Consider the following 20,357-nt stretch of genomic DNA (forward strand, 5'->3'; position numbering starts at 1 on the left):
GGGGCGTTCCTGAGGGGATGCTTGTTTGATGAAGTGTGCCAAACCCCTGTGGAGGATTCCTCTGCTGCAGCTGGAGTGGACGTCATTCCCACTCAGCTCTGAGCTCCACAGTTTTCCCGCTCTCTGTCCGTCAGCAGGAAACACACACGAGCCTCAACACAAGTGAAGTGTGTGAGGTTTGTGTCTCAGGCAGCGAGTGGACAGTGGTGTCCTGTCCACAGACTGTTACACAGGGAGACACGCTGCATGAGCAAAGTGTCTGCATCAACTTTTATTAACTCTTTCATTCATGTTGTAAAATGCAAAAGTTCGATTTTTATTTTGTTTTAATTTCATAAGATTATTATTTATCTGTATGGTCATTAATATGCTGAATGTATAATGATAAAAATTATAAATTCTATTTATGAAGGACCTTTCAAACAGTTACAAGATGCTTTATATGTTAAAAATTAAGAATTTAGGGCAACAACAGGAAACATTAAAAAAGTTGTTTGAAAATCACACAGAATTAGAGCATGAACAAAATAATAAAATGTTACAGATGAGAAAAGAGTCAAAACAAAACAGAAATTAAACCAATTCAAATATTTTATATAATATCAGAGCTTTATTGAAAGTGAAAAAAATACAAATAACAAGTTTTTAGAGGACAAACTTCTGAAATATGATTTTCACAGAGATTTAAAATAGGAGGAGTTTGACAGATGAATTTTCACAAATGAAGCCTCTAGTGAACTTTTTCCTTCTCACTGGACTTTGACTCATGTTTGTCTCATGACGTAATGATCCTGTGTTGTCTTGTGTTTTTGTCTCTTCATTTGTCTGGTATTTGGTTCTAATGTTGTGTTTCTGATGGTTTTATGTATTTTTTTAAACAACCCAGTTTCTGCTCTGATGATGAATTTGACTTGTCCTCTCAGCTCTGCTCCTCCGTTCATCAAACTCTGCTCTGTTCAGACTTAACTGCAAATAAACAGCTGATTTTAAATCTGTCTTGACAAAATTAGTCCATGTAAAACTTTTTTTCTGCCCATTTACACTCAAACTGGTTTCAAACCAGTTTAATATTCAGATCCAGAGTCTCTTTAATGTGTGTATGTGAGGTCAGAGGTCAAAGGTCAGGATCTATTGTCCCTCAGGCTCTGTGAGTGAGTTTCCTCTGGTTTCCCACACTCGGTCCTTTCACTGCTTTCACTGACACAACAATACAAGTGTGTCCTGTTGTACGTCAGGTTACAATGTGTGGCCTCTTCAAAGCCTCAATTCAAACCTTTCACATTAAAACACGGTTTTCACTGAATGATGCTGCAGTAAAAGTTTGATTTGAAATGTACATGTTCTCCTTTGGTTTGATGATTTCACTCAGTGCAGATAAAGAGTCTGAACCTCATCAAACATCTTAATGCAACAACACTGAGTTTGACTAAAGTCTCAATAAACTGTAGATTAATGACACAGTCTCTCCTCAGGCGACATGTGATCTGATCTGTGAGGATTTAAATTCACTGTAAAGACCTTTTTCATGGAGGTGAAATATGTTCTTCATCATAAACAAGAGTAATATAACAAGATGACGAGGAAACATCATTTTCATCTGACAGTTTGTTTATTCAACAAGTCACAATGAGAGTATGACAGCGCCAACTAGAGGTGACGATGCGTCACAACAACAACTTGTATTTCTACAAGACACAGTGAACTCAGAGAGAGTGAGGGAACAAGTGTCTTTGTAAAAGACAAACAGTGGACACAATGTGAGGACACAGTGCTCACTGGACTTTCACAGCATTTTTCCACATGGAAAAGAAGTTTGTTGTTAATCAACAAAGGTAAAAACAGTGAAAACACAAATGACTTTTCAACAAATCACATTGTTCTTACTGATCAGGAACTTCAATTAGTTTTCAAAAGTAAAATCAAATGGTCACAAGAAACTGTGACATTAAGTTTAAACTTTTACAGTAAAAGAATAAACATATTGATCTTTAAACAGATCAGTTTTCAACAATCACACAAAGTGATGGAGATTCAAATACGACAAAATATCCAAATCAGGACAATGAAGATTATGATCAACATGATCAAAACTATTCAACAGGAAACATTGTTACTATTGATTCAATGTTAGGAACACATGACGCACAACGGAGAACAAATGTATCACAAGGAAACTGTGATTAAACAAAACCTTCACAAAAGAAAGAATATTGATCTTACAACAGATCAGTTGTGACTAATCACACAGATTAAAGTAAAGTCCAATTAGAACATGTCCATAAAAAGGACAAATATCTTCTCAAGACAATGATCAATACTGATCAATAGTTAACAATGTTATCATATGATGATATAATACAAATACATGAAGTATAGTGAGGTACAATAATAACTGCTGATGCAGTCAGATGTGATTCATGCAACATGCATGACAAGATGTTCTCGTTCAGAAAGAAAATGAAATAAACGTTTGGATCTTAAAACAGATCATTTTTGACTGAACAGAGAAATTCAAAGTTAAAGTCCTGATGAAAACACGTCCACAAAAAGAACATTTAGATGTTTTCACAGCAAAGATCAATGTTAACCAACAGGTAACAAACCTTATGATGATACATCACTGACACAGTGAGGGGTGATAATAACTGCTGATGCAATCAGATGTGATTCATGCAACATGCATGACAAGATGTTTTCTTTCTTCACTTGAAAGATGTTGTTGCTTTTTTCCTCAGGAAACGTCCAACACACAAATACATGTTTCTGTTCATACAGAAGAACAAGTCCTTACATGTCATGGAATTCACTTCCAGTCGTCTCTGACCACTGAGCTCGTCCCAGTTTGTCTGCTGGTAACTCCAGTCTGTAGGAGTCTACCACGGCCTCCAGGGGGCGCTGCTGACTGGACTCTTGTCTTTGGTGATGCTGCTGTGGACTGTGGAGCTCAGAGGAGAGAAGTCAGCCTCTCTCAGCTTCTCCTCAGAGGAAGACTGCAGCTTGTTGACGTGCTTCATCAGTCTTCTCTGCTGCTGGTTCTGCTGCAGCAGCTGTGTCATGAAGCAAACGGTCATCTCCAGGATGTCTGCTTTCTCCAGCTTGGAGTCTGGCTGCTGGTTGAGGAACTCTGGACCCAGGAGAGACTTGAGCAGCTCGATGCTGCTGTTGATTCGCTCTCTGCGTAACTTCTCCACCAGAGGCTTTCTGAGCTACAGGGACAAGAACAAAGTCAGTCATCAAGTCATTCTGGAGTCAAGAGTCAGCATGAACAAACACAAGCTCTGGTGGAAGAAGAGCACGTCTCCTTGAATCTTCAATTTACCTTGTGGCTCCGAGTCAGATGCTCCTGAGAGTTGGTCATTGCTGCAGTGATTGTAGGAGCCATGTGTGGATCTCTGTGCTGTAGAGGTCTGTGTAGAGACAATCTGATCTCTGCTGCCTTCATCCCTCCTATTTATAGTCCCACATCTCCATATCAATGTGTGGGTCAGGGGCTGGCTGCAGGTTCCCACAGTCTCGGCCAATCAGAGAGCTTGGGGAGACAATGGTGATAAATGGTGCTAATGCCTCAGGGACAATAGTTAGATCTCAGGGGAACAGGTGGAGGGGGGGGGGGGGGGGGGTGATGGAGAGAGACTCACAGAGCTCTGTGTGGATCTGGGAAAGTGGTGACCCTGTAGAGAGCAGATCTGCTGCCTGATGCTGATCAATGACTTTGACTGAGCACACGCTCGTCAGCACACGTGAAGAAGAAAACCTTCATGTTGTGTTGTATGAGTTACACATAAAGTGAAAATATATATATTTAACACAAGAAGAAATTGTTTATATGTAGTCTTTAACTTCTACGGAGCAAAATGTCAAAAATACTTATATTTTTAAATGATCATTTAAGGTCATATTTAATATTATAGAACATGTTTATAGTGTTTTACAAATTGAATTTCTTCAAAATGCAACATTCTTCAAATTGTCTATTTTTTTGAATTTGATAAAACAGTGGGATGTCCAGATGCAGCAGTCTTATGACACGTGCCTCGTTGTGTGCGTGTGTGTGAGAATGTGCATACGTGTGTGTGTATGTGTGTGTGTGTGTGTGTATGTGTTTGTGTGTGTGAGTTACAAGCTCAGCTCACTTTCCCACACCGACTCCCTGAGCTGTGGTCAATGAACAACAAAGAGACGTGTGTGACAGATGCTGCTGTGTGTGGTCATGGACACACTGCCTGAGCCATCTGGAGGGAAACGATCCCATTGGCTGATTCTGATCATTTGTAAACTCTGAAATAACAGAAAAACAAAACTTTGGTAAAGTTTCAACAAAGTGTCTTTAACGTCAAATGTTTTAACTTCTAATTGTCATCATGTAAACTTCAGTCATAACCACGTCTGATTGACTTAACCTTCAGCTCAATACATGTGTGTCTGTATGTGTGTGAATGTGTGCGTGTGTGTGTGTGTGGGGGGGGGGGGGGCGTTCCTGGGGGGATGCTTGTTTGATGAAGTGTGCCAAACCCCTGTGGAGGATTCCTCTGCTGCAGCTGGAGTGGACGTCATTCCCACTCAGCTCTGAGCTCCACAGTTTTCCCGCTCTCTGTCCGTCAGCAGGAAACACACACGAGCCTCAACACAAGTGAAGTGTGTGAGGTTTGTGTCTCAGGCAGCGAGTGGACAGTGGTGTCCTGTCCACAGACTGTTACACAGGGAGACACGCTGCATGAGCAAAGTGTCTGATTCAACTTGTATTAACTACTTCATTCATGTTGTAAAATGAAAAAGTTAGATTTTTATTGTGTTTTAATTTCATAAGATTCTTATTTATCTGTTTGGTCAATAATATACTGAAAGTATTATGATAAAAATATTAAATTCTATTTATAATGCACGTTTCAAACTTAGTTACAAGATGCTTTAGATGTTAAAATGAAGAATTTATGGCAACAATGGGAAACATTTAAAAAGTTGTTTAAATAATAAATATAAAATGTCACAGATGAGAAAAGAGTCAAAACAAAACAGAAATAAAACATTTAAAATATTTTAAATATAATATCAGAGCTTTATTGAAAGTGAATAAATACAAATAACAAGTTTTTAGAGGACAAACTTCTGAAATATGATTTTGATAGAGATTTAAATTAGGAGGAGTTTGACAGATGAATTTTCACAAATGAAGCCTCTAGTGAACTTTTTCCTTCTCACTGGACTTTGACTCATGTTGGTCTCGTGACGTAATGATCCTGTGTTGTCTTGTGTTTGTGTCTCTTCATTTGTCTGGTATTTGTTTCTAATGTTGTGTTTCTGATGGTTTTATGTATTTTCTTAAACAACCCAGTTTCTGCTCTGATAATGAATTTGACTTGTCCTCTCAGCTCTGCTCCTCCGTTCATCAAACTCTGCTCTGTTCAGACTTAACTGCAAATAAACAGCTGATTTTAAATCTGTCTTAACAAAATTAGTCCATGTAAAACTTTTCTTCGCCCATTTACACTCAAACTGGTTTGGAACCAGTTTAATATTCAGATCCAGAGTCTCTTTAATGTGTGTATGTGAGGTCAGAGGTCAAAGGTCAGGATCTATGGTCCCTCAGGCTCTGTGAGTGAGTTTCCTCTGGTTTCCCACACTCGGTCCTTTCACTGCTTTCAATGACACAACAATACAAGTGTGTCCTGTTGTACGTCAGGTTACAATGTGTGGCCTCTTCAAAGCCTCAATTCAAACCTTTCACATTAAAACACGGTTTTCACTGAATGATGCTGCAGTAAAAGTTTGATTTGAAATGTACATGTTCTCCTTTGGTTTGATGATTTCACTCAGTGCAGATAAAGAGTCTGAACCTCATCAAACATCTTAATGCAACAACACTGAGTTTGACTAAAGTCTCAATAAACTGTAGATTAATGACACAGTCTCTCCTCAGGCGACATGTGATCTGATCTGAGAGGATTTAAATTCACTGTAAAGATCTTTTTCATGGAGGTGAAATGAATTCATAAAAACACATGTTCTTCATCATAAACAAGAGAAATATAACAAGATGACGAGGAAACATCATTTTCATCTGACAGTTTGTTTATTCAACAAGTCACAATGAGAGTATGACAGCGCCAACTAGAGGTGACGATGCGTCACAACAACAACTTGTAGAAGTCTACAAGACACAGTGAACTCAGAGAGAGTGAGGGAACAAGTGTCTTTATAAAAGACAAACAGTGGACACAATGTGAGGACACAGTGCTCACTGGACTTTCACAGCATTTTTCAACATGGAAAAGAAGTTTGTTGTTAATCAACAAAGGTAAAAACAGTAAAAACACAAATGACTTTACAACAAATCACATTGTTCTTACTGATCAGGAACTTCAATTAGTTTTCAAAAGTAAAAACAAATGGTCACAAGAAACTGTGACATTAAGTTTAAACTTTTACAGTAAAAGAATAAACATATTGATCTTTAAACAGATCAGTTTTCAACAATCACACAAAGTGATGGAGATTCAAATACGACAAAATATCCAAATCAGGACAATGAAGATTATGATCAACATGATCAAAACTATTCAACAGGAAACATTGTTACTATTGATTCAATGTTAGGAACACATGACGCACAACGGAGAACAAATGTATCACAAGGAAACTGTGATTAAACAAAACCTTCACAAAAGAAAGAATCTTGATCTTACAACAGATCAGTTGAGACTAATCACACAGATTAAAGTAAAGTCCAATTAGAACATGTCCATAAAAAGATAAATATCTTCTCAAGACAATGATCAATACTGATCAATAGTTAACAATGTTATCATATGATGATATAATACAAATACATGAAGTATAGTGAGGTAAAATAATAACTGCTGATGCAGTCAGATGTGATTCATGCAACATGCATGACAAGATGTTCTCGTTCATAAAGAAAATGAAATAAACGTTTGGATCTTAAAACAGATCATTTTTGACTGAACAGAGAAATTCAAAGTTAAAATCCTGATGAAAACACGTCCACAAAAAGAACATTTAGATGTTTTCACAGCAAAGATCAATGTTAACCAACAGGTAACAAACCTTATGATGATACATCACTGACACAGTGAGGGGTGATAATAACTGCTGATGCAATCAGATGTGATTCATGCAACATGCATGACAAGATGTTTTCTTTCTTCACTTGAAAGATATTGTTGCTTCTTTCCTCAGGAAACGTCCAACACACAAATACATGTTTCTGTTCATACAGAAGAACAAGTCCTTACATGTCATGGAATTCACTTCCAGTCGTCTCTGACCACTGAGCTCGTCCCAGGTTGTCTGCTGGTGACTCCAGTCTGTAGGAGTCTACCACGGCCTCCAGGGGGCGCTGCTGACTGGACTCTTGTCCTTGGTGATGCTGCTGTGGACTGTGGAGCTCAGAGGAGAGAAGTCAGCCTCTCTCAGCTTCTCCTCAGAGGAAGACTGCAGCTTGTTGACGTGCTTCATCAGTCTTCTCTGCTGCTGGTTCTGCTGCAGCAGCTGTGTCATGAAGCAAACGGTCATCTCCAGGATGTCTGCTTTCTCCAGCTTGGAGTCTGGCTGCTGGTTGAGGAACTCTGGACCCAGGAGAGACTTGAGCAGCTCGATGCTGCTGTTGATTCGCTCTCTGCGTAACTTCTCCACCAGAGGCTTTCTGAGCTGCAGGGACAAGAACAAAGTCAGTCATCAAGTCATTCTGGAGTCAAGAGTCAGCATGAACAAACACAAGCTCTGGTGGAAGAAGAGCACGTCTCCTTGAATCTTCAATTTACCTTGTGGCTCCGAGTCAGATGCTCCTGAGAGTTGGTCATTGCTGCAGTGATTGTAGGAGCCATGTGTGGATCTCTGTGCTGTAGAGGTCTGTGTAGAGACAATCTGATCTCTGCTGCCTTCATCCCTCCTATTTATAGTCCCACATCTCCATATCAATGTGTGGGTCTGGGGCTGGCTGCAGGTTCCCACAGTCTCGGCCAATCAGAGAGCTCGGGCAGACAATGGTGCTGAATGGTGCTAATGCCTCAGGGACAATAGTTAGGTCTCAGGGGAACAGGTGGAGGACGGGGGGGGGGGGGGGGGGGGGGGGGGCGGGTGATGGAGAGAGACTCACAGAGCTCTGTGTGGATCTGGGAAAGTGGTGACCCTGTAGAGAGCAGATCTGCTGCCTGATGCTGATCAATGACTTTGACTGAGCACACGCTCATCAGCACACGTGAAGAAGAAAACCTTCATGTTGTGTTGTGTGAGTTACACATAGAATGAAAATATATACATTTAACACAAGAAGAAATTGTTAATATGTAGTCTTTAACTTCTACCTAGCCAAATGTCCAAAATACTTATATTTTTAAATGATCATTTAAGGTCATATTTAATATTATAAAACATGTTTATATTGTTTTACAAGATTTAATTTCCTAAAAATGCAACATTCTTCAAAATGTCTATTTTTTTTAATTTGATAAAACAGTGGGATGTCCAGATGCAGCAGTCTTTTGACACGTTCCTCGTTGTGTGTGTGTGAGAATGTGCATACGTGTGTGTGTGTGTGTGTGTGTGTGTGTGTGTGTGTGTGTGTGTGTTTGTGTGTGTGAGTTACAAGCTCAGCTCACTTTCCCACACTGACTCCCTGAGCTGTGGTCAATGAGCAACAAAGAGACGTGTGTGACAGATGCTGCTGTGTGTGGTCATGGACACACTGCCTGAGCCATCTGGAGGGAAACGATCCCATTGGCTGATTCTGATCATTTGAAAACTCTGAAATAACAGAAAAACAAAACTTTGGTAAAGTTTCAACAAAGTGTTTTTAACGTCACATGTTTTTACTTCTAATTGTCATCATGTAAACTTCAGTCATAACCACGTCTGATTGTTGATCATGGATCGAACTGAACCTTCAGCTCCATACATGTGTGTCTGTGTGGGTGTGTGTGTGTGTGTGGGGGGGGGGGGGGGGGGGCTGGGGAGGCGTTCCTGGGGGGGTGCTTGTTTGATGAAGTGTGCCAAACCCCTGTGGAGGATTCCTCTGCTGCAGCTGGAGTGGACGTCATTCCCACTCAGCTCTGAGCTCCACAGTTTTCCCGCTCTCTGTCCGTCAGCAGGAAACACACACGAGCCTCAACACAAGTGAAGTGTGTGAGGTTTGTGTCTCAGGCAGCGAGTGGACAGTGGTGTCCTGTCCACAGACTGTTACACAGGGAGACACGCTGCTGGAGCAAAGTGTCTGCATCAACTTTTATTAACTCATTCAGTCATGTTGTTAAATGCAAAAGTTAGATTATTATTGTGTTTTAATCTCATAAGATTCTTATTTATCTGTTTGGTCATTAATATTCTGAAAGTATAATGATAAAAATTATAAATTCTATTTATGAAGCACCTTTCAAACTTAGTTACAAGATGCTTTATATGTTAAAAACTAAGAATTTAGGGCAACAACAGGAAACATTAAAAAAGTTGTTTGAAAATCATACAGAATTAGAGCATGAACAAAATAATAAAATGTCACAGATGAGAAAAGAGTCAAAACAAAACAGAAATTAAACCAATTAAAATATTTTATATAATATCAGAGCTTTATTGAAAGTGAATAAATACAAATAACAAGTTTTCAGTGGACAAACTTCTAAAATATGATTTTGATAGAGATTTAAATTAGGAGGAGTTTGACAGATGAATTTTCACAAATGAAGCCTCTAGTGAACTTTTTCCTTCTCACTGGACTTTGACTCATGTTGGTCTCATGACGTAATGATCCTGTGTTGTCTTGTGTTTGTGTCTCTTCATTTGTCTGGTATTTGGTTCTAATGTTGTGTTTCTGATGGTTTTATGTATTTTTTTAAACAACCCAGTTTCTGCTCTGATAATGAATTTGACTTGTCCTCTCAGCTCTGCTCCTCCGTTCATCAAACTCTGCTCTGTTCAGACTTAACTGCAAATAAACAGCTGATTTTAAATCTGTCTTAACAAAATTAGTCCATGTGAATCTTTTCTTTGCCCATTTACATTGAAAACTGGTTTCAAACCAGTTTAATATTCAGATCCAGAGTCTCTTTAATGTGTGTATGTGAGGTCACAGGTCAAAGGTCAGGATCTATGGTCCCTCAGGCTCTGTGAGTGAGTTTCCTCTGGTTTCCCACACTCGGTCCTTTCACTGCTTTCACTGACACAACAATACAAGTGTGTCCTGTTGTACGTCAGGTTACAATGTGTGGCCTCTTCAAAGCCTCAATTCAAACCTTTCACATTAAAACACGGTTTTCACTGAATGATGCTGCAGTAAAAGTTTGATTTGAAATGTACATGTTCTCCTTTGGTTTGATGATTTCACTCAGTGCAGATAAAGAGTCTGAACCTCATCAAACACCTTAATGCAACAACACTGAGTTTGACTTAAGTCTCAATAAACTGTAGATTAATGACACAGTCTCTCCTCAGGCGACATGTGATCTGATCTGTGAGGATTTAAATTCACTGTAAAGATCTTTTTCATGGAGGTGAAATGAATTCATAAAAACAGATGTTCTTCATCATAAACCAGAGAAATATAACAAGATGACGAGGAAACATCATTTTCATCTGACAGTTTGTTTATTCAACAAGTCACAATGAGAGTATGACAGCGCCAACTAGAGGTGACGATGCGTCACAACAACAACTTGTAGAAGTCTACAAGACACAGTGAACTCAGAGAGAGTGAGGGAACAAGTGTCTTTATAAAAGACAAACAGTGGACACAATGTGAGGACACAGTGCTCACTGGACTTTCACAGCTTTTTTCCACAAGGAAAAGAAATTTTTTGTTAATCAACAAAGGTAAAAACAGTAAAAACACAAATGACTTTACAACAAATCACATTGTTCTTACTGATCAGGAACTTCAATTAGTTTTCAGAAGTAAAAACAATTGGTCACAAGAAAATGTGACATTGAGTTTAAACTTTTACAGTAAAAGAATAAACATATTGATCTTTAAACAGATTTAGTTTTCAACAATCACACAAAGTGATGGAGATTCAAAAACGACAAAATATCCAAATCAGGACAATGAAGATTATGATCAACATGATCAAAACTATTCAACAGGAAACATTGTTACTATTGATTCAATGTTAGGAACACATGACGCACAACGGAGAACAAATGTATCACAAGGAAACTGTGATTAAACAAAACCTTCACAAAAGAAAGAATCTTGATCTTACAACAGATCAGTTGTGATTAATCACACAGATTAAAGTAAAGTCCAATTAAAACTTTAAAAAGGACAAATATCTTCTAATGACAATGATCAATACTGATCAATAGTTAACAATGTTATCATATGATGATATAATACAATTACATGAAGTATAGTGAGGTAAAATAATAACTGCTGATGCAGTCAGATGTGATTCATGCAACGTGCATGACAAGATGTTCTCGTTCATAAAGAAAATGAAATAAACGTTTGGATCTTAAAACAGATCATTTTTGACTGAACAGAGAAATTCAAAGTTAAAATCCTGATGAAAACACGTCCACAAAAAGAACATTTAGATGTTTTCACAGCAAAGATCAATGTTAATCAACAGGTAACAAACCTTATGATGATACATCACTGACACAGTGAGGGGTGATAATAATTGCTGATGCAATCAGATGTGATTCATGCAACATGCATGACAAGATGTTTTCTTTCTTCACTTGAAAGATATTGTTGCTTCTTTCCTCAGGAAACGTCCAACACACAAATACATGTCTCTGTTCATACAGAAGAACAAGTCCTTACATGTCATGGAATTCACTTCCAGTCGTCTCTGACCACTGAGCTCGTCCCAGTTTGTCTGCTGGTAACTCCAGTCTGTAGGAGTCTACCACGGCCTCCAGGGGGCGCTGCTGACTGGACTCTTGTCTTTGTTGATGCTGCTGTGGACTGTGGAGCTCAGAGGAGAGAAGTCAGCCTCTCTCAGCTTCTCCTCAGAGGAAGACTGCAGCTTGTTGACATGCTTCATCAGTCTTCTCTGCTGCTGGTTCTGCTGCAGCAGCTGTGTCATGAAGCAAACGGTCATCTCCAGGATGTCTGCTTTCTCCAGCTTGGAGTCTGGCTGCTGGTTGAGGAACTCTGGACCCAGGAGAGACTTGAGCAGCTCGATGCTGCTGTTGATTCGCTCTCTGCGTAACTTCTCCACCAGAGGCTTTCTGAGCTGCAGGGACAAGAACAAAGTCAGTCATCAAGTCATTCTGGAGTCAAGAGTCAGCATGAACAAACACAAGCTCTGGTGGAAGAAGAGCACGTCTCCTTGAATCTTCAATTTACCTTGTGGCTCCGAGTCAGATGCTCCTGAGAGTTGGTCATTGCTGCAGTGATTGTAGGAGCCATGTGTGGATCTCTGTGCTGTAGAGGTCTGTGTAGAGACAATCTGATCTCTGCTGCCTTCATCCCTCCTATTTATAGTCCCACATCTCCATATCAATGTGTGGGTCTGGGGCTGGCTGCAGGTTCCCACAGTCTCAGCCAATCAGAGAGCTCTGGGAGACAATGGTGCTGAATGGTGCTAATGCCTCAGGGACAATAGTTAGATCTCAGGGGAACAGGTGGAGGACTGGGGAGGGGGGGGTGATGGAGAGAGACTCACAGAGCTCTGTGTGGATCTGGGAAAGTGGTGACCCTGTAGAGAGCAGATCTGCTGCCTGATGCTGATCAATGACTTTGACTGAGCACACGCTCGTCAGCACACGTGTCAAACCAGAGACTCTTCATCAGTAGAAGAAGATGAAGGTGAAGTTTAACACTAACACTGAACTCTGTTTGTGCAAGTTTACAAATCCTCTACAAACTTTTAAAAATAAAAAAAACTGGATACAGAGTTGCAGTGAATTGCTTTCTTACATTTCATAGTGAAATTTCATATCTATCCTTGTTTTCTTTTGAAATATAAAACATTACTTATTTAACTCATTAGAGATCTACATCAGATATCATATCAAAAATCATTGTTTATTTTTTTCATTAATGATTGAATGCATGAAGTTGTCCTTGTGTCCAGATGCAGCAGCTGTGTCGTCTTGTGTCTGCTGGTGTGAGTAGAAAGTCTCTCTCAGTTTCCCACACTCAGTGTCTGAATGATGTGGTCAGTGAACGACAAAAGCTCTTTGAAAGCAGCTTTAGTGACAGAACGTGGGCGTGTGCTGCGATGGAGACACTGACCTGAAGTCAGCCCACCGGCCATCTGGAGGGAAACAACCTCATTGGATCCCTCTGAGCTCTGATGGTTTTTAAATATAAACTAAAATGACATGAAGTATCAGGAGCTAATGGGCAACCATTTCATCTGTAACTGTACAAATATATATTATAGTCAAAACAGAGTGTTTGTGTTGACGACTGGATTTAAGATTCAGAGCAGATCTGCTGCCTGAACCTTTTTGTTGATGGACGATGTAACTTAAAATATAGAAAGTTTAAATTATAACACTTTTATTCTGCCTAAATAAAGAATTTTATTATTCATTTTGAATAATCAAATTCCTGTATTGATCAGTTTATTTGTAAACGTGTGTAATGTCCACATTGTATTTACATGGTGTAACAACGAGGATCCTGCAGCTGTCCAGATGTGTCCTCTGACGTCAGGGTGAGTAGAACGTGTCTCTCAGGTTCCCACTGACTCAATGAACCACAAACACACTTTGAATGGAGCTTTGTGGCTGATCCTGGACCTGTGTTGTCGTAGAAGCAGAGCCCAGCGTCACCGACCATCTGGAGGGAAAGAGCCTCATTGGCTGTGTCTGACAGTTTGTACAGTTCAAACACACAAATGATCATAAAGATTCAACTCAATTAATCTGCCAGATTATTTAATTTTAATCTGTGTGAGACATGTTGATGGTCCACTCATAAGTGTGTGGTGGAGTCAGCAGCTGGTCTCTCTACAGAGGGAGGGAGGGCGAGGCCGCTGTTTCCTGAAGTGTGCCAACTCCCTCTGGAGAATAGTCGACTGCTGCTGGAGTCAAGGATGATCATCAGCTCTTCTCTCCAGAGCTTTCCCACACTCCTTTTCTTTACAGTGACAGTCTGCTTATACATTTAATCATAACATGATGTAATTGAATCAACAGTTTAATTTCTACATATTGTTATTTTATTGTGACAATGTCTTGTTTTCACTGAACATTTATCACAATGATGTGATCCTGAAATATTAGTGAAATAAAACAAATTAGATATTGTACATTTCAATTTCTAAATAAAGTATAATTATTTACTTGACATAAAAGACATAATTATAAGTAAAAGTACAGATTATAAAACTACTGACGGGGATTTGATCATGTTGGCAAAAAATACTAAGTTTAAAGGACGATCATACTGAGGAGGATTTTGTGAGCAAATCTCTGCCTCTCTTCGGAGGTTAAATGTCTGGAGCTATTTACCCTCAGGACTAATGTGACACACTTCTATTGTTGCTGCAGTGAAAGGACAGAGTGTGGGAAACCAGAGGAAACTCACTCACAGACGCAGAGGGACAATAGATCCTGACCTCCGCCCCGAGGACAGATTAAAGAGAAGAGATTAAAGGAAACACCGATGTTTCAAATGGGACCTTTTTGAGTTGTTTCAAATAATATATACATTTTTTCCAAGATAAAATCGCCTTCAGCAGTTTTATAGACAGTTTTTTATGGACATTACATAAAGCTATAATTGAGCAGAAAACATTGGAAGAATGGAATTTAAGCAACATGTAAAAGTGACTTTATTTAGAATTTAAATGATACAATACTTGGTTTGTTTGATTGATTTCTCTAACATGTCAGGATTATAAAAACCTTTCAACTGCATGAAGTTATTATGAGTTTAAAATATAGCCGACTGTATATGAATGATTTCAGGATCACATAGTATGATATTCTCCACGAAAACATAAAAGACAAAAACAAGAAAAAAGATAGATTGGTGTTGTAATGAAAGAATATGACTATAGGTATAATTCATTGAACTATATAAACCTACGTATTGGTGATAGATTTAGAAAACATCTGCACGACAAACTTTTACTTATTTATTTAATTATACTTCATATCATGATTAATTATATTACGAAATAAAGTCTTGAACGTTTTTTCTCTGTAAAAATAATAATATGTTTTCAACATGTTAGAATAGAAGCTTGAACATTCCTCTGGTGAATGAGGTGAAACCTTCATGTTTGTGAATGCAGAGTGTGGGAAAGCTCTGGAGAGAAGAGCTGCTGATCCTCCTTGACTCCAGCAACAGTCGACTATTCTCTAGAGGGAGTTGGCACACTTCAGGAAACAGCGGCCTCGCCCTCCCTCCCTCTGTAGAGAGACCAGCTGCTGACTCCACCACACACTTATGAGTGGACCATCAACATGTCTCACACAGATTAAAATTAAATAATCTGTCAGATTAATTGAGTTGAATCTTTATGATCATTTGTGTGTTTGAACTGTACAAACTGTCACACACAGCCAATGAGGTTCTTTCCCTCCAGATGGTCGGTGACGCTGGGCTCTGCTTCTACAACAACACAGGTCCAGGATCAGCCACAAAGCTCCATTCAAAGTGTGTTTGTGGTTCATTGAGTCAGTGGGAACCTGAGAGACACGTTCTACTCACCCTGACGTCAGAGGACACATCTGGACAGCTGCAGGATCCTCTTTGTTACACCATGTAAATACAATGTGGACATTACACACGTATACAAATAAACTGATTAATACGGGAATATGTTTAGAAACAAAGGAAAAAATTCTAAACGAATAATCAAATTCTTTATTTAGGCAGAATAAAAGTGTTATAAATTGAACTTTATAAGTTTAAAGTTACATCCTCCATCAATAAAAAGGTTCAGGCAGCAGATCTGCTCTGAATCTTGAATCCAGTCGTCAACATAAACACTCTGTTTTGACTATAATATATATATACAGTACATATTTTACAGTTACAGATGAAATAGTTGCCCCTTAGCTCCTGATGCTTCATGTCATTTTACTTTACATTTAAAAACCATCAGAGCTCAGAGGGATCCAATGAGATTGTTTCCCTCCAGATGGCCGGTGGGCTGACTTCAGGTCAGTGTCTCCATCGCAGCACACGCCCACGTTCTGTCACTAAAGCTGCTTTCAAAGTGCTTTTGTCGTTCACTGACCACATCATTCAGACACTGAGTGTGGGAAACTGAGAGAGACTTTCTACTCACACCAGCAGACACAAGACGACACAGCTGCTGCATCTGGACACAACGACAACTTCATACATTCAATCATTAATGAAAAAAATAAATAATGATATTTGATATGATATCTGATGTTGATCTCTAATGAGTTAAAGAAGTAATGTTTTATATTTCAAAAGAAAAAAAGGATAGATATCAAATTTTACTATGAAATTTAAGAAAGCAATTCACTGCAACTCTGTATCCAGTTTTTTTATTTTAAATAGTTTGTAGAGGATTTGTAAACTTGCACAAACAGAGTTCAGTTTTTGTGTTAAACTTCACCTTCATCTTCTTCTGATCAGCATCAGGCAGCAGATCTGCTCTCTACAGGGTCACCACTCTCCCAGATCCACACAGCTCTGTGAGTCTCTCTCCATCACCCCCCCCCCCACACACACACACACACACACACACACACAGTCATCCACCTGTTCCCCTGAGATCTAACTATTGTCCCTGAGGCATTAGCACCATTTATCACCATTGTCTCCACGAGCTCTCTGATTGGCCGAGACTGTGGGAACCTACAGCCAGCCCCAGACCCACACATTGATATGGAGATGTGGGACTATAAATAGGAGGGATGAAGGCAGCAGAGATCAGATTGTCTCTACACAGACCTCTACAGCACAGAGATCCACACATGGCTCCTACAATCACTGCAGCAATGACCAACTCTCAGGAGCATCTGACTCGGAGCCACAAGGTAAATTGAAGATTCAAGGAGACGTGCTCTTCTTCCACCAGAGCTTGTGTTTGTTCATGCTGACTCTTGACTCCAGAATGACTTGATGACTGACTTTGTTCTTGTCCCTGCAGCTCAGAAAGCCTCTGGTGGAGAAGTTACGCAGAGAGCGAATCAACAGCAGCATCGAGCTGCTCAAGTCTCTCCTGGGTCCAGAGTTCCTCAACCAGCAGCCAGACTCCAAGCTGGAGAAAGCAGACATCCTGGAGATGACCGTTTGCTTCATGACACAGCTGCTGCAGCAGAACCAGCAGCAGAGAAGACTGATGAAGCACGTCAACAAGCTGCAGTCTTCCTCTGAGGAGAAGCTGAGAGAGGCTGACTTCTCTCCTCTGAGCTCCACAGTCCACAGCAGCATCACCAAGGACAAGAGTCCAGTCAGCAGCGCCCCCTGGAGGCCGTGGTAGACTCCTACAGACTGGAGTTACCAGCAGACAAACTGGGACGAGCTCAGTGGTCAGAGACGACTGGAAGTGAATTCCATGACATGTAAGGACTTGTTCTTCTGTATGAACAGAAACATGTATTTGTGTGTTGGACGTTTCCTGAGGAAAGAAGCAACAATATCTTTCAAGTGAAGAAAGAAAACATCTTGTCATGCATGTTGCATGAATCACATCTGATTGCATCAGCAATTATTATCACCCCTCACTGTGTCAGTGATGTATCATCATAAGGTTTCTTACCTGTTGATTAACATTGATCTTTGCTGTGAAAACATCTAAATGTTCTTTTTGTGGACGTGTTTTCATCAGGATTTTAACTTTGAATTTCTCTGTTCAGTCAAAAATGATCTGTTTTAAGATCCAAACGTTTATTTCATTTTCTTTATGAACGAGAACATCTTGTCATGCATGTTGCATGAATCACATCTGACTGCATCAGCAGTTATTATTGTACCTCACTGTTCTTCATGTATTTGTATTATATCATCATATGATAACATTGTTAACTATTGATCAGTATTGATCATTGTCATGAGAAGATATTTGTCCTTTTTATGGACATGTTCTAATTGGACTTTACTTTAATCTGTGTGATGAGTCACAACTGATCTGTTGTAAGATCAATATTCTTTCTTTTGTGAAGGTTTTGTTTAATCACAGTTTCCTTGTGATACATTTGTTCTCCGTTGTGCGTCATGTGTTCCTAACATTGAATCAATAGTAACATTGTTTCCTGTTGAATAGTTTTGATCATGTTGATCATAATCTTCATTGTCCTGATTTGGATATTTTGTCGTTTTTGAATCTCCATCACTTTGTGTGAAGTTGAAAACTGATCTGTTTAAAGATCAATATGTTTATTCTTTTACTGTAAAAGTTTAAACTTAAAGTCACAGTTTCTTGTGACCAATTGTTTTTACTTCTGAAAACGAATTGAAGTTCCTGATCAGTAAGAACAATGTGATTTGTTGTAAAGTCATTTGTGTTTTTACTGTTTTTACCTTTGTTGATTAACAACAAACTTCTTTTCCATGTGGAAAAAAGCTGTGAAAGTCCAGTGAGCACTGTGTCCTCACATTGTGTCCACTGTTTGTCTTTTATAAAGACACTTGTTCCCTCACTCTCTCTGAGTTCACTGTGTCTTGTAGACTTCTACAAGTTGTTGTTGTGACGCATCGTCACCTCTAGTTGGCGCTGTCATACTCTCATTGTGACTTGTTGAATAAACAAACTGTCAGATGAAAATGATGTTTCCTCGTCATCTTGTTATATTTCTCTTGTTTATGATGAAGAACATGTGTTTTTATGAATTCATTTCACCTCCATGAAAAAGGACTTTACAGTGAATTTAAATCCTCACAGATCAGATCACATGTCGCCTGAGGAGAGACTGTGTCATTAATCTACAGTTTATTGAGACTTTTGTCAAACTCAGTGTTGTTGCATTAAGATGTTTGATGAGGTTCAGACTCTTTATCTGCACTGAGTGAAATCATCAAACCAAAGGAGAACATGTACATTTCAAATCAAACTTTTACTGCAGCATCATTCAGTGAAAACCGTGTTTTAATGTGAAAGGTTTGAATTGAGGCTTTGAAGAGGCCACACATTGTAACCTGACGTACAACAGGACACACTTGTATTGTTGTGTCAGTGAAAGCAGTGAAAGGACCGAGTGTGGGAAACCAGAGGAAACTCACTCACAGAGCCTGAGGGACCATAGATCCTGACCTTTGACCCCTGACCTCACATACACACATTAAAGAGACTCTGGATCTGAATATTAAACTGGTTTGACACCAGTTTGAGTGGAAATGGGCAGAAAAAAAGTTTTACATTTATTAATTTTGTTAAGACAGATTTAAAATCAGCTGTTTATTTGCAGTTAAGTCTGAACAGAGCAGAGTTTGATGAGCGGAGGAGCAGAGCTGAGAGGACAAGTCAAATTCATTATCAGAGCAGAAACTGGGTTGTTTAAAAAAATACATAAAACCATCAGAAACACAACATTAGAACCAAATACCAGACAAATGAAGAGACACAAACACAAGACAACACAGGATCATTACGTCATGAGACAAACATGAGTCAAAGTCCAGTGAGAAGGAAAAAGTTCACTAGAGGCTTCATTTGTGAAAATTCATCTGTCAAACTCCTCCTATTTTAAATCTCTGTGAAAATCATATTTCAGAAGTTTGTCGTCTAAATACTTGTTATTTGTAGTTATTCACTTTCAATAAAGCTCTGATATTATGTAAAATATTTTAATTGGTTTAATTTCTGTTTTGTTTTGACTCTTTTCTCATCTGTGACATTTTATTATTTTATTCATGCTCTAATTCTGTGTGATATTCAAACAACTTTTTAAATGTTTCCCATTGTTGCCCTAAATTCTTAAGTTTTAACATATAAAGCATCTTGTAACTGATTTTGAAACGTGCTTTATAAATAGAATTGATTATTTTTATGATTATACTTTCAGCATATTAATGACCATACAGATAAATAAGAATCTTATGAAATTAAAACAAAATAAAAATCGAACTTTTGCATTTAACAACATGAATGAAAGAGTTAATAAAAGTCGATTCAGACACTTTGCTCATGCAGCGTGTCTCCCTGTGTAACAGTCTGTGGACAGGACACCACTGTCCACTCGCTGCCTGAGACACAAACCTCACACACTTCACTTGTGTTGAGGCTCGTGTGTGTTTCCTGCTGACGGACAGAGAGCGGGAAAACTGTGGAGCTCAGAGCTGAGTGGGAATGACGTCCACTCCAGCTGCAGCAGAGGAATCCTCCACAGGGGTTTGGCACACTTCATCAAACAAGCACCCCCCCCAGGAACGCCCCCCCCCCCCCACACACACACACATTCACACACACACAGACACACATGTATGGAGCTGAAGGTTCAGTCCAATCCATGATCAACAA

The 20,357-nt window shown here is 39.2% G+C and overlaps 4 protein-coding genes across 4 annotated transcripts; 1 reads left to right on the top strand and 3 right to left on the bottom strand.

The window, feature by feature from the left end:
- Positions 1-1,874: 1,874 nt before the first annotated feature.
- Positions 1,875-3,442, bottom strand: LOC128455450 (transcription factor HES-2-like). Its single transcript, XM_053439109.1, has 2 exons — positions 3,320-3,442; positions 1,875-3,206 (listed from the first exon to the last, which is right to left on the bottom strand). Exons 1-2 carry the CDS (start codon positions 3,440-3,442, stop codon positions 2,874-2,876), a joined length of 456 nt encoding a protein of 151 aa, XP_053295084.1. The 3' UTR covers positions 1,875-2,873.
- Positions 3,443-6,059: 2,617 nt separating this feature from the next.
- On the bottom strand, positions 6,060-7,919 carry LOC128455458 (transcription factor HES-2-like). Its single transcript, XM_053439121.1, has 2 exons — positions 7,782-7,919; positions 6,060-7,668 (listed from the first exon to the last, which is right to left on the bottom strand). The coding sequence occupies exons 1-2, from the start codon at positions 7,902-7,904 to the stop codon at positions 7,336-7,338; spliced, it is 456 nt and encodes a 151-aa protein (XP_053295096.1). The 5' UTR covers positions 7,905-7,919; the 3' UTR covers positions 6,060-7,335.
- Positions 7,920-11,034: 3,115 nt separating this feature from the next.
- LOC128455462 (transcription factor HES-2-like) lies at positions 11,035-12,427 on the bottom strand. Its single transcript, XM_053439136.1, has 2 exons — positions 12,305-12,427; positions 11,035-12,191 (listed from the first exon to the last, which is right to left on the bottom strand). The coding sequence occupies exons 1-2, from the start codon at positions 12,425-12,427 to the stop codon at positions 11,859-11,861; spliced, it is 456 nt and encodes a 151-aa protein (XP_053295111.1). The 3' UTR covers positions 11,035-11,858.
- A 4,385-nt stretch (positions 12,428-16,812) lies between these two features.
- On the top strand, positions 16,813-18,657 carry LOC128457136 (transcription factor HES-2-like). The gene is made up of 2 exons (XM_053441690.1): positions 16,813-16,935; positions 17,049-18,657. The coding sequence occupies exons 1-2, from the start codon at positions 16,813-16,815 to the stop codon at positions 17,379-17,381; spliced, it is 456 nt and encodes a 151-aa protein (XP_053297665.1). The 3' UTR covers positions 17,382-18,657.
- Positions 18,658-20,357: the final 1,700 nt, after the last annotated feature.

Source organism: Pleuronectes platessa, chromosome 2 (assembly GCF_947347685.1).
Source record: "Pleuronectes platessa chromosome 2, fPlePla1.1, whole genome shotgun sequence".
NCBI lineage: Eukaryota > Metazoa > Chordata > Actinopteri > Pleuronectiformes > Pleuronectidae > Pleuronectes > Pleuronectes platessa.

Coding starts and splice junctions, on each gene's coding strand:
- LOC128455450 (XM_053439109.1), bottom strand. CDS start 3,442: ATGAAGGCAGCAGAGATCAGATTGTCTCTACACAGACCTCTACAGCAC. Junction 3,207..3,319: donor ATCTGACTCGGAGCCACAAG/GTAAATTGAAGA, acceptor TTGTCCCTGTAG/CTCAGAAAGCCTCTGGTGGA.
- LOC128455458 (XM_053439121.1), bottom strand. CDS start 7,904: ATGAAGGCAGCAGAGATCAGATTGTCTCTACACAGACCTCTACAGCAC. Junction 7,669..7,781: donor ATCTGACTCGGAGCCACAAG/GTAAATTGAAGA, acceptor TTGTCCCTGCAG/CTCAGAAAGCCTCTGGTGGA.
- LOC128455462 (XM_053439136.1), bottom strand. CDS start 12,427: ATGAAGGCAGCAGAGATCAGATTGTCTCTACACAGACCTCTACAGCAC. Junction 12,192..12,304: donor ATCTGACTCGGAGCCACAAG/GTAAATTGAAGA, acceptor TTGTCCCTGCAG/CTCAGAAAGCCTCTGGTGGA.
- LOC128457136 (XM_053441690.1), top strand. CDS start 16,813: ATGAAGGCAGCAGAGATCAGATTGTCTCTACACAGACCTCTACAGCAC. Junction 16,936..17,048: donor ATCTGACTCGGAGCCACAAG/GTAAATTGAAGA, acceptor TTGTCCCTGCAG/CTCAGAAAGCCTCTGGTGGA.